General features: G+C 38.9%; 1 protein-coding gene across 3 annotated transcripts in view; it reads right to left on the bottom strand.

Annotated features, from left to right (window-relative positions):
* slc12a5a (solute carrier family 12 member 5a) overlaps nucleotides 1–18,347 on the bottom strand; it is a 175,575-nt gene that overhangs the window by 24,349 nt on the left and 132,879 nt on the right. For all 3 annotated transcript variants that reach the window (XM_063473492.1, XM_063473491.1, XM_063473494.1), the window contains exons 4-8: nucleotides 14,127–14,273; nucleotides 5,797–5,851; nucleotides 4,703–4,833; nucleotides 940–1,187; nucleotides 238–449 (exon numbers count right to left, since the gene is read on the bottom strand). In XM_063473492.1, the coding sequence (XP_063329562.1) occupies nucleotides 238–449; nucleotides 940–1,187; nucleotides 4,703–4,833; nucleotides 5,797–5,851; nucleotides 14,127–14,273 (793 nt within the window). The remainder of the gene's footprint in view (nucleotides 1–237; nucleotides 450–939; nucleotides 1,188–4,702; nucleotides 4,834–5,796; nucleotides 5,852–14,126; nucleotides 14,274–18,347) is intronic.

Here is an 18,347-nt window from a genome sequence, read left to right as displayed (position 1 = left end):
GTTTTAAGTTCTTTTTGCAACATTTAAAGCTGCTCGTACTGGAGTGTTTCTTGATGGACACACTTTCCCCTTTAACAACAGATCAATGGGAAAAACAGGACATTCAGACCTAAGGAAGTATTTTATCGTAAACATTAAAAAAAAAAAAAAAAGAAATCTAGAAAAGAATGCTAATGAAATGTCAGTGACCCAGCAGAATAGAAAGGTGATAAATGGATCCAAAACGAATGAACCAACCTGCCAAGATTCCACTAGTGACCCCAGGGATGCCCTGGATCTCAGTCACATTGTTGGCAACAAAGTATTTGTCACAGGTAGCGTTGAGAAAAGGTGAATCACAGAACATCTGCCACAGCTGGGTTGTGACTGTCCCATTAGCTGTCTCAATGGTCTTGGCACAAACATCAAAGGACTTCCACACCAAAGTGCGATTCCCCAAAACACACACCCTAGAGGAATAGAAAAGCACAAAATTTTGAAATACTGCTGCTGTAGCGACTTTTGTGCATGCGTGTTTGATGTAAGCAATTTATTTGGACTATTTTCTTCTTTAAATTAATTTTATAGTTGAACAATATCTGTTGTTTTAAATTGTTTTCTCAAACAAGAGTATCTCCCCAGAAAACATCGATTTACAGAGTTTTTGCAGGTCACAAAGTGTCTAGACATCTAGGTTAAAAAAATGATGGGTATCACATTATAACATTTAGTTTTCAGGTAAATTCATCAAATTTTTAAATATGTAAAAATAAAAAATAAAGCAAATTAGTGCTGGTGCCTTTGTACCACTGATATAATAATGGCATGTTCTCCAAACCTAGCATGTAATTATGTGTTGCTTTTTCTAAAACAGCATGTAGATGAGATGTGTGTTAGTCTGGGCTTTTGTTACCATTTCAGCTTACATAATGTTGGATTATCTTGGCTCTAACTGCTTACGGGAATACAGGTGGATCCATGGCGGTCTTGATGACTCCGGCGTAGACAGCCAAGATGGAGAGAATGACGCATGCCAGAAACACGAGTGCCAGCTTGTTAACATATTTTACGCCAACGAACACCACTGTGGCCATGGAGGTCAACAGGATGGTCCCGTACACACGCATGTTATTAAGCAGGGCGGCCTCGGCCTCAGGACCCTCTAGGCCCTCCAGGGGAAATATGGCTGCTTTGGGCACAATGTAGATCTGAAGCAAAAGAGGAAAGGAGCTTATTTATTTATCTTTGACTTTATGTATCCAGGGAAAGCAGCAATACTTTTATCATAAAAAAAAAATCCATAAAATATCATTGCTGCTCAAGGACATCTTAGTGGTACATGTTTTGGAAATACGACTTTCACTCCTCACCTTCTAAGGCCTGTCTGGGGATTTAAACTGGCAGTTTTCAGGTTACAAACCTGCTTCTCTACCTCACTGTTTGCTGCTGGAAAAGAAAGATGTATATATATATATTTTTTTTAATTTAATGTATCGCTTTTTCTGTGTCATGTCAAGTGTACAGCACTTTGTTTTCTCCTGGTAGTTGTCTGAAAGTGCTATATAAATAAATTGCTTGCTTGCTTGAATATAATAAAAAAAGGTGAGAAAGGCAATGAGGGATGAGATGAGTAAAAGAGGACAACTCTGTGAAGTGTGAATATATGCGATGTCACATTAAAAGTCCTCTACTGGAGCTTGAAGCACCAACTCGTACTACTGGCTGCTATTTTAATTCTTAATTAAACAACTCAAGCATGGTATTAATATTAAACATTAACTGCCATTATTACACTTTTACTACGGGTCAGTCTAAGAATAGTCAGAAGATAGATGGTAAACCCCTAATTAGACCGTCACTATCTGTCATCAGGTTTAGATGATTCATTGCAAGGCTGTTACATAAGTGTGGAAATTTCTGTCTTTTTTCTCTCAGCCTGAACACTCTTTATCACTATGAAGAGCAACAAGAGAACAAGCAGTGAGTTGCGGTTTCGGTCATTTGGCTGAATGCTAAGAACAGCACATCACTAGGCAAACAAATCGCAGCTTCACGGTGAACTCTTCATGGTTCCTAAAATAGCAGCATCAGTTTGTGTTCCTGACTTGGATGGAAGGATGAAACATATTCAAATCAGTCTTCCTCAAGATCCGCTCCTTATAATTCTGCAAGGATTGTTATTTTACAATGGAAACTAAGCCAGCTTTGACCCAGAAGACAGAATTAACCTCCAGACACGATCAAACTCCATATCCATTAGAGGCATCCAGAATAATATTATTAACAATAAAAAATGACAGCTGATAACAGTGGACCAAAGTGATGAGAGCTGTTTCAAGGAATGATCCTGTTACTCAGGCAGCGTCTTCATCCCTTATAATGCAGTATTTGCATAATTACCCAATATCCCATGCAACATGGAGGCACTGCAGTGGAAGAAGTGTGGAGTGAAAGGCAGAGGAGGAGAACGAGAAACAAGAGGAGAGAAGCGAAAGATTGAGATGAAAGATCGCGCCATTTCAAAAACTAATCAGAATTCACATTGAAGAGCACATACTGCGAGAAGAAAATAGCTTCAAAGCAAAGTGATGATGAAAATCAACCAAAGGAGAAGAACATGCAAATGCTCTGCTTTGTATTCGTTAGAAGCGTTGCATTTTTTTTTGTTTCGCTTTGCACTGATTGGATTTCAGGAATATCAGAAGTTTCATTGATGTGGGTCTGACCAGTTGGAATAAACAACCCCCCCCTCCCAAATTTCAATTAATATACTTAAATTAAGGATTTTATGGTTTCTTTTTTTTTATTTATACTAGGCTTGTTGTACTCTCTAATAACTGTTCCCCTCTTTAGAAAAATTGAGTCAACCAGAGGTTTGCAGGCAGGATTAAAAACGAGGGATCATATTCCTTCTGCTGAACAACAAAAATAGTAACAAGCGTGGATGAGATTAACAAGCAATACAGGTCATTGTAGCTACAGGAGTAAATCTATCAAATCATCCTTTTTTAATATATATTTGAAGTGGAGATATTATGCTATTATGAAGGCAGATAACGATACTAACCGTGGCCAAAGTCAAACACCAAGTCAGACAGAAAGATAAACAAGGATTATTTTGAACTGTAAATCATACAAAGCTACTCTGCGAGAGTCCAAGAATACACACTTTGATCTGGAAATGCACATAATAGGACACCTTCAGAGGAGCAATTTGACATTTGGAGAAATACACACTTGTTAGAGTTAGACAAGAAGACTGACACACACTTAATATGAAGATTGGAAAAGGATAAAACAAACTCACTCTAAAATGACCAAACAAGCAAAAAAAAAAAGAAGCTTATATTACAACACTGAACAATCACGTGAAAACAAAATTGTAAATTAGAACTGGAAAATGTTTGTTGTTACCTGGTTAAAACAAATAATAGAAAGAAACAAGAAAAGATTAGCCACATTCCCTGCACACATTAGTGATTTATGTTTAAATACCTCTGGGCTAGCGGTTTTGTTTGGCTCCTTGCCTTTAACCATTGAAACGTTTCCAATGTTGGCTTCAAATCTGCTTGGACCAGAACAACATGGTGCAAAAATCTTTTATATATTACCACTATAATTTAATCTAAAGGGTAATATTTTGCCACTGGAGCACAACAACGTTCCCCTCAGAGTTGTGGGTCTGACAGTGTTATCACCTTGGTAAAAATTGTCAAAATGTGATGTTGGAGGGTTTACTGCAGGGAAGAAAAAGCTGTGATTTGAGTGGTCATCCTCTACTAACCTGGCAGCTCACATCGTTTTTCTTTTAGGTCATCGTGGTCTTGTGACATCACGGATGAATAAGCTTGAAATGGATGTCATTTCAAATAGACAGGATATTAGACGCTTTTCTCTCTCACTCACATAAAAGTGAACTCAAAAAAATAAAAATAATAAACGTGGCAGCTGTTTGGGACGTATTAATAACGTCCAAAAACAAGCATTTAACCAGAATCAGTTTCAGAATAAATAAGTGGTTCAAAAGGGGCAGTTCACCTGAGGAGAAGTGCATCACTTAATATGATTCATAAGACCATCTAAGACCTGGTGATAGCTGATTGGTTGAGGCATGATGGGCTGAGTCAACTTTTAAATGGTCCTTCCACACTCCAGGCTGGATGTTTGACACTAGCAGATAAGCTGTTTTCACACATGCGTTTCATTTCTAAACATTAAAGTGCACGTGAGAAAGCATAAGACGTGCTCTGATATTAACTGCTTTTTAACCTCTCAGCTGCCCAGCACATACGATACTCAGTCGAGCCCATGTGAGAATAGTGAAGGTAATACGATTCACAGCAAGCAAGGAGGTGTCATGTTTTCTGCTTCCTGCAAGCTTTCCTAAACCAGAGTTCGTATTTGTGGCAGTGAGAATGTGTCTGAAGCAGACCTCCCAAATCTCTCTAAAGGTGAAGAAAGAGGTGAAGCTGTTACAAGACAGAGACCTGGACAACGTGGCCAGGACTTTATTATTATTATTATTATTATTATTGTTATTGTTGTTCTTTAACCACTTGCATGGTCTGAGGGTACAAATGCCATAATATTAATTATGGCATTAAATAAAATACTAATAAACTATGCTACACTAATGAAAAGAAAAGAAAGTTAACATGTTACTGCCTGGTGGTGACATTAACAAAGTCAGAGAGAGTGAACACAAAGAGGGCGTCATTCTCACCAAGAGGAGCTCAATAGCTCCGAGGATGTACATGGCTCCAGCGTACGTGGTCCCCAGGTAGAAACAGATTCCGACCGCTCCCCCAAACTCAGGGCCCAGTGAACGGGAGATCATGTAGTAGGAGCCTCCAGCTACGCGAACAGCACAAAATCACTCTGAAGTACTCATTTAATGGGTAACTTTGTCTGTGAGAAGACTAAACGATGACATGTCATGCTGAATCATGCATATATTTTTGTATCTATTAATTAGTTTTGACATTAGCACGTCACCATGTTGAGTGCAGACATTTACTTTAATTTTGTCTTTTTTAATGACTAACATTTTACACAATCAAATAAAAGAAACTTGACAACAAAGAACAAGAGAGATGTTTAAAAAACTGTCCACTGTGTACACCAGTGAATGTCTGGCAGATTTCTTTAAAATTAAAAAACGATTTCCATACATTAATGATAGAAAATAGTTTTTTCTGTAATGCTTTTTTATTGTGGTAGACTGCTTTCTGACAGTTGTAATTTTGGCTATGCTAAATTTGCTAGAAAAGGTTTTCTTATTATTGCATCTTATCACACTGTTATACACAAATGCACAAGCAGTGTGCAAATAAATTAACTGAACATAAATAAATAGACCTTAATCAGCACTTTGGAGCAGCACAAGGGTTGGGACCGGTTATAACAGAGACAGTTATAATTGGCATACACTTCCACACTTCTCTACAAGTCTGTAATTTGCTCTGACCCCTGCTGCATGCACACCAACTGGTAAGACGCAGGCCATCATTACTATGTAAACTCGCTTATAAAGTGTAGCTAGCCTGCATATGCACGTTCATGTGTCTGTGTACAGATACAAACTTGCCGATGCAGATCTTCATGACAAGCATTTGGCTGATGCTTTATTTTGTGTAAATAATGTTGCATGACAAGGAGCTAAAGTGCACAAGATCCCAGACTAAAGCTTTTAATGTTTCTGGAGATATCAAGCTGCGCTGGGTGTACTGTGCCAAAAGCAATCAGCGAAAAGAGAAATTTAGAAGCGGACAGACTCAAACAGCGATGACTGTGTGGTGCCAGCGTCTGCTCACCCACCTGGCACTACTCCATTGGTAGCGATGGCACTCATAGAGATGGCAGTCAGCATGGTCTACACAGAGAAGGACAGAGGAGCAGGAAAAGAAGAAATTAGATCAAATTTGCAAATTACGCACACAAGTTTTTGATCTTTTCAACTCTGAAGAATACCATTTATTGTTTTCTTACATTGTTAACTAAACATCAATGAATAAGGTGTCATGGCTATTTATATCATCAAAAATGAAATGAAACTGGTAAACCAAATCTAAGTAATAAAATAAAAACAAAACTAAGAGTCTGATTTAGCTCGAGGCTCACAATCACAATGCTGTATGTGCAAATCAAGTTAGTTGTAAAAAAAAAAAAACCTAAAACAGCTAGCTCAGACTCCATCTTGGATAAACATGCAACAATCAGCACTAAATTCAAAGGAGAGATCACACTAATAGGGATGTGGCAGGAACTTAGTCATAAATCAAAATGTCAGACATCTAAAATACATGACTTGATGTTAAAGCTTGAGCAGTTAATATCAGTCAAAGTCATCAGAACTATTTCACTTCAACACAGTGTACGAACGTGTGAAACATTTTCGAACCCCCTTCAAGATATTTCAGTACAAGCCTCCCTCTGCGCTGCTGCAATAGTGCATGTTGAAAAGTTAGTGGATAACCCTGATCCATCAAGTCATTAGTTTATCCTCTTGCTACCATGGATAGCTGAAAAAATGTTTAATGGAAGTCCATCTAACCATTAATGAGGCTTTTCTGTGGATACCAAAGACAGAGTAGGGTCTTTCCTGCATTGGAGAATTTTTAGCACATTCCTAGAGGCTTTCAGCAGAGCCGAAAGGAAATCATCAGCAATATGCTAATATTTTTTCTACTCCAGTTTTGTAATTGGAGTTTTATTTATTCACGAACTACAGACATTTTGTTTATCAAATGACCAGAAACAAACAGGAAGAATGCACATATTTCTGTCAAATAAGGCAACAGAGACTTATTGGCCTTACTGTAAGTGGGCCACTCATGCTTATGTGTATAATTAACTCCAAAGGCCATTTCTGAGCAGGAAGCCCCCAAAGAATTAGACTTTCTGACATTGCCATCACAAGAGCCACTGGCACTGCTAAAACTCGTTTACTGTTTTAATGTTCTGTCCTCACTTTCACATTTTATCAGATTCTTTTTAAGCAAACTTCAATTCTTTTATTTCCTCCAGGTAAAGTCCTTCATACCAGCGCCAAGCAATGAATTTTCCCAGCATAGAATTAAAGAACGGACAGGCTGCTCGTTGATTAGATAAATAATAATGCCACAGGGCCTGTCAACAGCTGTCAGAGCACATTCAGACATCCAGCGACAACTCTTATGGAACTCTGTCGAGTTGAGATATGTAAGGGCACGGTAAAGTGAAGCTCACGGCTATCACAGTCGCCTGCAACACAAAGCGTGAGTCCCGACTGGCCTGCAGAGGACAAGAGGGAGAGATGTACGCAGAGAGTGGAAGAATGGTTCAGAAGAAATAAAAAATGACAACGTGAAAGCACTGAGAGTGACTGGGAAAGAGAGCGGGAGAGTGTGTTTGACAGTACAAAGACAGCATTAAGATTTCATTATTCTTTTAGTTGCTATTGTTGAATTTCTGAGTGTCTTTTCACGTTGTCTGCACATGAAAGACAGAAGCAGACACAGAAAGAGAAACACGAGGACGAAATGTGAGAACTGGCTGCCTAAAACATGTCTCACATTCTCCTATTTTTGGGGGCTTTTCTATAAATTAGTTGTTCTAGTTTATTATGTTATTATTAGTTGAGTTTTGAATGTAAAGTTATATATATTATTGATTAATTTATTTGCTTGTATGCAGCATTAGTGCAATAGCAGTCTTTCCTGGGTAAGATTTAAACTGTAATAACCTTCCTAAAATGTAAGGCAAAAAATGACAACAGTAAATTCTGTTACTGACAAAAAAGTGGTTAATAAATACAACATTTTACAGAACAATTACTTATTACTATTTATTAATTTACCACAACAATCAGTGGTTGTTTCTGTGGTGTTTTTTTATCCACTACATTTTCAAAGTTTATGTTTCAGCTACACTGGAGTGAAGATTTCCAGCCATGGGAGACCATGCTGGTTATGTTTAACTGTTATTGTATCTGTCTCTGCAAAGACTTTAATGTGGTTAGTGTCACCTGAGGGCCCAGTGGACTGATGATCAGGAGTGAACAGTGAGTTGGGCTCTGTTTCTCACTCTAATCTGGTCATAATGAGGCCAGAAACCCTTCTCCCACCACAGCAGATAAGACAGTAATTGTTTAAGTGTTTTATCTGATGTGGGCAGCAGCCACTCAGAGGTAGTCAGTCGCATACCCAATCACTGAATCTCCATGCAGAAAAGCCAGCAATGCACTTGTCTGATTTGCACTGCTGGCGGTGCAGTCAAACAGGATTGATGTACTGTGCTTTAGTAATGCTTCGCCCTGAATTTTATGTATTTCAATAATATTAAAGGTAAATTATACACTATATCCCCCCTGAACCTTTGACTTTGTCTTTAAAACACATGCTCTGTTTTATATTGATACATGATTTTCAATTACGTCTGGAAGGTGGTCTATATTCTTCCATTCCAAGAAGTACTGCACTGTAATTTATGCTCATAGCAGAATCTTAATTCTGCCATCTCATTCTGAAGATATATATCGTTAATTCTAGTCTGAAGCACAGCAAACAATACAGCTCTTTCAGTTCAGTCTGAAGGAGTAGCATTGTAAGAGTTCTATTTCCTGACAAACAGAGGTTTAGATCCAGTTATTTATGCAAGTGCCAATTTAAGACTTTATCAAAGCTCTTTGTGTGAACCAGTGCTCATGGAGCGAAATATAATTAGAAAACTAAAGCTGACAATGTTAGTGACAGCTGCGATTTCAGCTGGCAATATCAGTAGGTAACTGGCTTGAAATGAGAAGCCTGCTTTTGTCTGTGTGAAGTCACAACTCACTGTTTTGAAAATAACAAGAATTTGGAGTTGAAAATCTGTCAGTATCAATATTGTTAGCCTCATCGTGCGTTCTATGAGAACAGAAGGCTTGACAGGCACGAGGAGTGGAAATGAATGAGGGCGATTAGGTCAAGCAACCAATTATTTGAGGTTTATCTGTGTTTCAGTGGAAACTGTATCGATATATGGATCGATTCTGTATTGATTTTGTCTACAACCAGCTGCAGACAAGACAAAGTAACAACTATCACTTTTCAAAACTCACATTTTGTCTCCAGTTAGATGAATAATTTCACCTTCAAGCTATGATTGATTGCTGATGTGCAATTAATGTCATATGTTGTTTTGTTTGACTGAACCACCACAAGTGGCAACAGATAAGCAGATGATTTTGTTGTTGTCACTGTTGTGAAATACCATTTTATCACTTTTAGTTAAATGACCCTTTGGGCATCACTGCAGACAGGGACACTAGCAGAAAAAGTCATGCATGACATAACACTGATTCTTCTGTAGTTCAAGCACTTGATGACCAAATCATGTCTGTATTTGCAGAACATTTGTAGAGTGGCACTAAAAAACCCCAGCGATGTTCTGTTTTAGCAGGCAGGATGGGCAAAATCTTTCTTCCCACTGACCCAGAGCCTGTGGCCTGTTTTATCGTCCCACTTTCAGGCTGGTAACCTAAAACTGTGATGGTTTGAGAGTTTGCGTTAGTGAACATCCTCTGGTTTATAACTCTTTCTCCATGAATCCTGGAGTCAGTGCCTCCAAACTCACATGTACCCACAAGCCCTCTAGGCTCTAAGCATGCCAGTAGAAAGGCCAGATTAGACCTCCCCACCATCTGTCTCATCCACATGACATACAACAGCACACAGCTTACATTTCGCACAAAGGGGATGTTTTCCTTCAAAATGTAATCGGAATGGTAGCAAGGCCTGAATAATTGCTAAGCCATCATGATTACAGATGAGTCCAAGGAATGTATTTGGTGAAAAAAGTCATTTTTAAGAAAAGCCTGCCAGCTGACACACTCCCCAGTGATGACCCCAAAGGACACTTTTGGTCTGTTTCTTCCCAAAGCTACAGACAAATTCTGAATTGGCCTTTTTTTGACCTTACAGTTGAGTGGAAATTGGTTTCAACAGGACTGGAGCTTTTGCCTTGCCCTGAGAGCGTGCTTCATTATCATGCTTCATTACGCAAATGCAGAATTGTTTTTTTGAGGTACAACTTCATCAGTTGACATACAAAAGCACAGAAGTTTCAGGGTGCTGCTCATCACTTGAAATCCTCGTGGATGGTATACTATGGAAGGCACCAATGTCAAATGACAGTGATGGAGGTGATTTTCACTTTCAGAGTGATGGTGGGAATGGAAACTATAAGTAAGAGGACAAGATGCTGCTGTGCTATGCTGTGAGACAAGAACAGACGTGGCAGAAAAAGGACAAAAATTGAATAATAGAATAAGAATGAGAGCAAGAGAGAGAATAGAATCAAAGGAAGAAGGAGGAGGAGAAAGGGAATAATGAGACAGCAACATGGAAAAAAGAAAAGGCTTGGAGAAATTGAAGAAGCGAAAGAGTAAAATATGAGGAGATGAGCGAGAAAGGCATCCTAAGCATTTAAATGAGTCACGACAGAGGGCATCCAACCCTTCCCCTCACAGCATTTGGATTCAAGACCTGGAAGTAATGAGGAAGGCCAAATAACAGATGACTTTCCATCTAGAATATTAAAGCTCATTTTAATGTGGTAAGAGCCTGTATTCATTATCTGGGGTAAAAAGACTCATATACCGTTACGACGTACACACGTTTGAGCGTCCCTGTTTGGAGAATGCTGTCTGCAGCAAAGCACTGATTTTTAAAATGGTGGCTTGCACGTATAATTTCATGGTTAATGGTTTAATGTGTCAGAGCCGTTCCACACGGAGGCGCGTTCTTTATATAACGATTCCCTGAATGTTTGAGCACTGCGGCTCGTTAATGTTCCGTCAAGATGTGACAGAAAAATATTGGCGCAAGCGTTTGACAGCTGCAGATATGTGCAGCTGTGATTAAGCACCTGAAAAGTGCACCGTCAGTGACATCCCATGAAGTGAATAAAACATGGGGTCCTGCTGTATATTACTAAGCTCTACAACATGCGAGATTCCTTCGCACTTTGAGTCCTGTGGATTTCACTCAGGTGGGCATCACTGCGTACACGTATGTACATGCACACACACACACACACACACACACACACACACACACGCGCGCGCGCTCATTGCTGACAGCCCCTGAAGGCCTCGGTGGTTATGTAAGGAGCTCAGGAGGAGAGAGGTGGGGGTTTCTCACACACCGTTCACGCTCGAGCTTATCGCCCCGGGGCTCTGCAATGAGCTCAGTGTGAGTGATAAAAAGTGTGTGTGTGTGATATTAAACAGTGAGACGAAATTATTGAGAGATGTTTTTCAGAGTTTATTCTAGTAAATGGACGTAAGGAACTTTTTAGCACTGATTCCTGTGTGTGTGTGTGTGTGTTAAAGCATAAGAAATGAAGCATAGGAATTGCAAATGTGTTTGTGTGTTTGCACGACTTCCTGTCAAGCTGTGTCTGAACCAGCTTTGATCTCCAAGCCTTTTTTTTCTCTCCTGCTATTTTTTCCACCATAAAACTGAGTGCTGTATTTTTTCATGCACCACACAAAAATCTTTTTATCCCCTTTTTATTAATTATTTCTATTTTTATGATGCTGATGGAAAAAATAATAAGCTGATGAGATTCAGTATCTATATTTTAGAGGTAATTACTAAGATATCAGGCTCAAACATGGAATTACATATTATGTTCTATCAATATGCTGTTTCATTCAGTATGCCCTCTATACTGTCACACAGAAAAATGACGGGGCCGCAGCATGTGTCTGTGCAGGCAGTGTTTGGGATTTGAGGGGGTCGTTCTATAAATATACTCAGCTGGAGGAGAATCTAGGTTGCACAAACTCGCAGACAAACCAACATAAAGTCCATAACCCAAAATGCAAATCAGAGGAACGACACACAGCTCTTACATCTTATAGACCACAAAGTTTTAATTAAACTGTTATGTACAATAAAATTAGCAAGGCAATCCACTGAAAAGCCATACTCAGACTGGATGCGCCTGTGTTGTCTGACAGAAAGCTCTCATGCAGGACATTGTCAAGTTTTCAACAGAGACAGTAAATTAAGTCAACATCCTTCAGAATAGAGATGTTAAGCTTTCGAGTGAGGAGGCCAAGTATACGCTCTCTGACAATCAAATGCATCAAACAAGTCAAACACGATCATCTTGTAGAAGCCAGCCAGACCACTGACAGCAGCAACTTCGATCCTGTGGGACAGAGTCTTATGTAATGCGAGTCTCAGGGCCACGGCAGGGTGTCAGTCCAAAGTCACTCTGACACATGACTACAGCTCTGTGGCAGTGACATTAAAGGGAACCAGGGAGCATCACAGTGTGTCATGTTGTTCTTTTTTACAGACTGAACGTGTGGGGTCTGTGAAATACAAACAGATCATCGACAGAGAGGCAGTTTGCTCTTTATACAGCACAAAAGGAACCTGGTTATGTGATCTGCAACGTTACACTTCACTCAGACCCAGAATCATTACACAGGCTAAAATAAGATGATTAAAACCTCCTCTCTTGAAATTTCACTTTAACACTACTTTGCTGGATGTGGTGCAGGGTCAATGATACCATTCTGGCAAATAAAAATAGATACTACGTCTCACAAACAGCGGCTTTCATTCATCTAATAAACGAAAGATCCCTAGTTCAGTCCCGGGAGGAGACACAAATCCTTTGGGGGTTGAGTCAGGAAGGGCATCTGCTGTAAAGATCTGCCAAAGCAAACATGCGGCGCTACCCGCTGTGGAGACCCCTTGTGAATAATGGAGCAGCCGAAAGTAGCTTCTTCTATGTCTCCAAAACAAGAAACTACAAAACTCTAAACTATGAGTATTTTCAGCAAATTAAGCTTTTCGAAAAGAGTAATAACACAAAAAAACATAACTGCTTATTAAACCGATACAGAAGAAGAAGTTTTATTTCATACATCTCAAACCTCTGTGAACGTTTAAGAATGTTCTTAGTATCAGGAACCTACGTATGTAATTTTCAGCACTGTTTGGACTTGGCAAGACGTAAAAAACATTTGAGGATCCTCTATAATCTTGCTAACGCCTGTGTCCTCAACTATAAACCTGCCACCTTCAAGTGAACTGTCGCTGCTCAGAATATGGAAAGAATTTGGTATACAATCATCTTCAACACTCTGGTTTCCTTTAATGTTATCTCATGTAAGATTAGAGTTTAAAAACCTAAAAAAATGAATACTTGCCAGTTTGTCACTTTATTATTACTGCTGAATGCCACATTGTTAAGAGGGAAATGTCTGTGAACTATACTCCTATATAGATAATTGCAGTTATTCTTTGACCACACTTTGTCAAAAGCCACCAGGATGACCCTGCTCCATTTAAGTAAGTTGTAACCTTAGACGTGCCGTTTAAAACCTCGACTGGGTCAACTATCCATATTTCTGTAGATGTAACACATTAAAAGTTATTGGGGGTGGTACCTTACCAGACTGACAAAGTTTTCTATTGGACATAAAACCAATACAATACATCAGTACAGAACTGTAGAGCAAAGAGGGTTGGGCTGTATTATATGTTTAGCAAAGAAATTGTGCTTAACTAAAACCAGGAAAGAATGTCAACATTTAAGCTGTTCAAACACATTACAGCAAAGCTCTTATCCTTAAAATAAGGGGGATATCTTTGTGAAAAATAAACAAAGATACATTGTGTGTATTGTAGGCTGACTCTGCTTACTAAGGAGACTAATGCTATTTACAGACTGAACAACAGCTGTATGACCAATTTTACTGTGAAACTACCTCTGGCGAACTATTTTTGGATGAAATAAAAAAGAAAGCCGTTTTGGCTAATGCAGAGAAGTAATTACTTGCAATTCAAAGTATGGCACCACATTAATGGAAAACTACTGCTCACTAATCAAAACACAGAAATTACCGAACCATTATAAACATATTTATACCCTCTGTTTCTCTAACCATATTCTGTGCAAGGTCCTTAATCTTTGCTGTTCTCACCAGAGCCAATAATGGTGATAACAATCTTACACTGCTGAACAATATATTCTGCTACATCTGCTACCTTCCACTCTACAATATGCTACGCTCCACGAATGCTGCACTTTATAAAATGTGTGAAATTCTGAATTTTCACTATGAACCTGGGCTAAACTTTACAAGAATGTACAACACTCACTGTGGTACAGCACATGAAAACGATGATGAAAGTCCCAATGACACCTCCGATTCCCACCAACCAGGTCATCCTGAGGAACAGGATGACTCCGAAGATGTTTTGGATGCACGGCAAATAAACGCCCATCAGTGTGCCGAGCTGGGGAGCCTGAAAGAAGAGAAGGGTGAGAAGAAAGAGACACCTGAGCATTATTCATGCACAGTTACAGTTTAAGTTTCTCCAAGTACTTAATCTAGATTTTATAATGTTAAAATTCAGATAGCTGTCAGACTCCAGATGTAAACGCTTAGCTTGTCTCTCGCTATAAGCATTCCACACCAGATGGGCAGCACCCACTGAATGACTCCTGCTGCATTTTGGCAGATATATTAATCAATAAAAGTCAACACATCAGCCGTGCATGCTGGGAAGCACAGTTTGCAGTATGTGTTATGTGCCTTTTCTTTTTTTTACACGTGCAAAGACCCAAAACAATAAAGCAAAACACTGCACAGATGGTCACAGTGCCATTAAGGAAAAAGGCACTTAGGACTTCACAGATTATTACTTTCAAAGGCCAAATTTGTGATTTTAAAAAGGCCACTTTGGCTTGAATTCGCTGTTGTTGCCACATTAGCGGGTTGATTTACTGCAAACACACGCTTTTGATTATAGGCTCTTTTTTCTTGTTAGTGTAGTTTAACATATATTTAAAATTATAATCATTTGGGTTATTTTTTATTTTAAGGATAGCTGTAAGAAGACATAATGTAAACTCGAGTTAAAGAGTGTGAAAGGCTTACAAATTCTATGCCAAAATATACTTTTCGGTCGCCTTGCATAAATATATGTCTCTCCTACATTCCTGCTTCCAAATCCTCTGCTGACTACAAAAACAGTTTAAGCCCAGGAAATAAAGAAAACTTTGAGATCAGAAAGCAGCCATGGGACCAATCTGTTCAATGAATGCATGAAATATTACTGTATTTCTTTACAGGCTGGGTGTTTTTGTGTCTTGGTGCTGCAGTGCAGTCCCTGGTGTGGATCAGTTGACAAAGACAGCTGCTCTGTACTTTCAAGGCTGATCTATTGAAGGCAATTACTGACGCTCGGAGAATGACGACGTATTTTGTCGCACTTCTTATTTATTAATAGGAGGATTCTCTTGCCGAAGGTTTTTGGATGCACTTGATGTGAATGCGTTTGCATGCATTTGCTAATGAACAGTATATGAGTGTTTCCGGTGTGGGTCTGTACCGTCATGATGGCATTTATTAAATCTGAAGGACACAGCAGCTAACCCTGTACATAATAGAGAAATATTAATTTCCTGCTCGAGGACAGCTTGGCCAATGACAGGTAATTATTCTAGTATCCAGCCGTGACCCATTTTACCAAGCGACCTTCACTGTCACATCATTATATCACAGACACACGAATGAGGCTTCTCTGCTGCATGTTTGCACTTAAATGCAGCTTAAAATTATGAATAAAGGATTGATTAGCTGTAGATTGAGTTAGTAAAGATGCTAATACACAGAAAGGTTGCAAAAATGTTTCAAGTATTAAAAACAAAACAGCAGCTGGGTCATAAAAATGAATCTCAAATGGGAAATTACAGCTAAACTGGGAACATCACATCGATATAATTATACACACAGTGTTTACTGAACTTTACTCGTACAACCAAAGACTTTCCTTAGGATAGGAAGTACTGAATCATAGATAGTTTAATTTGGCCTAACTTTATGCCCATCGTCAGCAGTAATTGCCCTTGAAGTGACAGTACAAGGGTCTTTAGGTTGCTAATTGTTCACACCTGACAAGGTGTGGATAAAGACATGCCTGGGTTGGCTCATTATCACCTCCCTGCTGTGTTACCTTAAGTTTTATCCCTTGATTTTTAACGCTGGATATCTAGTAATTTAATTATTTTTCCTAATAAATCACCACGTCACCCAAAAATGTATCTTGTTGCTCACAAGCTGGGTGGGTTGTAAAACAAAATAAACTTCAGCAGGCAACGTGCTTACAGACTTATGGCTTTGATGCAACATAAGGACATAAAAATCAAAGAAGCTTATAATTAAAACAAAACAAATGATTATATTATACCCAAGTACCCGATAACTTGAATGAAATTACAATATTATGCCCATAATACTAATGTGACAATTCTGTAAATAATGGCCTGTTTTGGGTAATTTGGTACAGATATAGATTTGGAAATATTATCATAGGAAATGTCTTGGTCACAATGATGGTGAAGTGAAACTGTAACATTGTGATACCCCAACGTTCACAATTTAGGCCCTTGCATCTAATGACAATAGGAGACCTAAATATATGTGTTTATGTGTAGAAGTTCTTTTAAAATGTATGAGATTCTCTAGGACAAAAAATAAATTGTGCTGGTGATTCAGCAGCATTTTGTTACCAAAAATCATGTTGACAAATCTTTCTCGGGTACTCAGCATGAACAGTTACATGTTTCATTAAAGCTGAGATATTAACTTTCCTTTTTTTACTCCATAATCTACGGTTACTGTTGTGGATGATCATAGCAACACAGCCAAAATTTCAATAACATGTAATCCATGTGAGCAAAAAAAGCTCAAGCTTTAGACTGCTCCTACTCTTGGCCCTGTATGATGTCAGTGAGAGCAGATATCCTTAATACTGTCATCACATGCAGACTGGTTATGAACACAGGTCCACCCACCTGCTGTTCAAACCGTCTGTTTTATAGTGGCAATCAGAATAAAGTTGGCATAAGGTGAGGGGGAACAGACCTAAAACGTCTTGTTGCAGACATTTGATAAACAGGAGGGCAGTACCGAGGCACAGCAAAATATTATTTTAAACATCATGCAGTAAAGTTCAAGGCTGAAATTACGGAGCTAAAAATGAGCATAATAAGTCCTATTTCAACACTCTAATGAAAATCTGGTTTTGCCAATTTATTGACCTTTAGCTAATAGCTTACTGCAGGGGAATCAGTAAGAGCCACGCACAAAAAGGTTACAGTATGTCTGGGCTAATTTGGAAACAGTGTTACACAGTTACGTGAGCAGGGAGCTCTTAGCTTTTGCTTTTTCACATAAAAGTGTTTCTTCCATGGTTACGTTTTTTAAACTCTCAAGTTCAGCGTTGGTTTCAAAATTTATGATGAAATAATGATGTGCTCTAGGGAGAACCTTAAGTGGTTCGTGGTTATCAGTCACGGCCTCTAATATATTTCTTCAACAGGGGTTATTAAATTTGCTGTAGCAAATGGACACTACACAAGATGGAGAACTTAAAACCACGAGGCCCACACGGGGAAGTGACAGCAGATGCTGAATTCATAATCCAGACTTTTAATCAAATCATCCTGACAAGTGGCTGACATCAAATGAATAATGTTGTGTCTGATGCTACAGTATGTGATTTGTTTGGAGAGGCCTGCTTTCCAGCATTAATAATGTACTGTTTGCAGAGAGGAGCAGAGTGAGAGAGGTAGAGCTGGAGAGACAGAGGCAGAGCAAGTCCAAGCAGGTCTTACAAATATAATTATCTTCTAATTTCCTTTAGATAAACAACAGAGCAAGTGCTCACACTCGGAAATGCAATTAGCAAGCTTATCACTTTGGAAGCCCCTGATTACCTCACCAGAAGCACTCAGTTTCTCATATCATATCATATCATATCATATCATATCATATCTCAATATTTGATTATATATACCTTACCTGTCAGTGGTTAAAACTGGTCATATGCTACACGACAGATATTGATCCATTCTACAAACGGACCAGACCCCATGTTCCTGGTGGGCTGGTGCCCCACTCTGCCAACCCCAGGGCCCAACAGATCTACTGACTTCCCACTGTGAGACACCACAGAGAAGTCAGGACATGAATGGAACCCACACAGTATTAGGAATAGGCTGATAATACTGCAACGGATTAGTGTTTGCTCCATCATGATATTTAACTTTTTTAAGTTGCTAACTGACATAACTTGACATAATACACCATTCAAAACAACAAGTGTGATACAAAACAATGAACCAGCCATGCAACTGATGAGTGTTTTGACTTCCACCAACTGAGCGAGCTGTAAAAGGATGACAAGTGGGTAAAATTTCATTTCCTTGTTTGAAAATGTATTTGCTTATATTTGTGTTTGCATGCTAGCAGCTTTATATTCTGCATTTTAAAGACTGGATAACCATTAGAAGACAAAAAAATGCAACTGATT

Source organism: Pelmatolapia mariae, linkage group LG5, assembly GCF_036321145.2.
Source record: "Pelmatolapia mariae isolate MD_Pm_ZW linkage group LG5, Pm_UMD_F_2, whole genome shotgun sequence".
NCBI classification, from domain to species: domain Eukaryota; kingdom Metazoa; phylum Chordata; class Actinopteri; order Cichliformes; family Cichlidae; genus Pelmatolapia; species Pelmatolapia mariae.
This window is presented reverse-complemented; position numbering and strand designations above follow the sequence as displayed.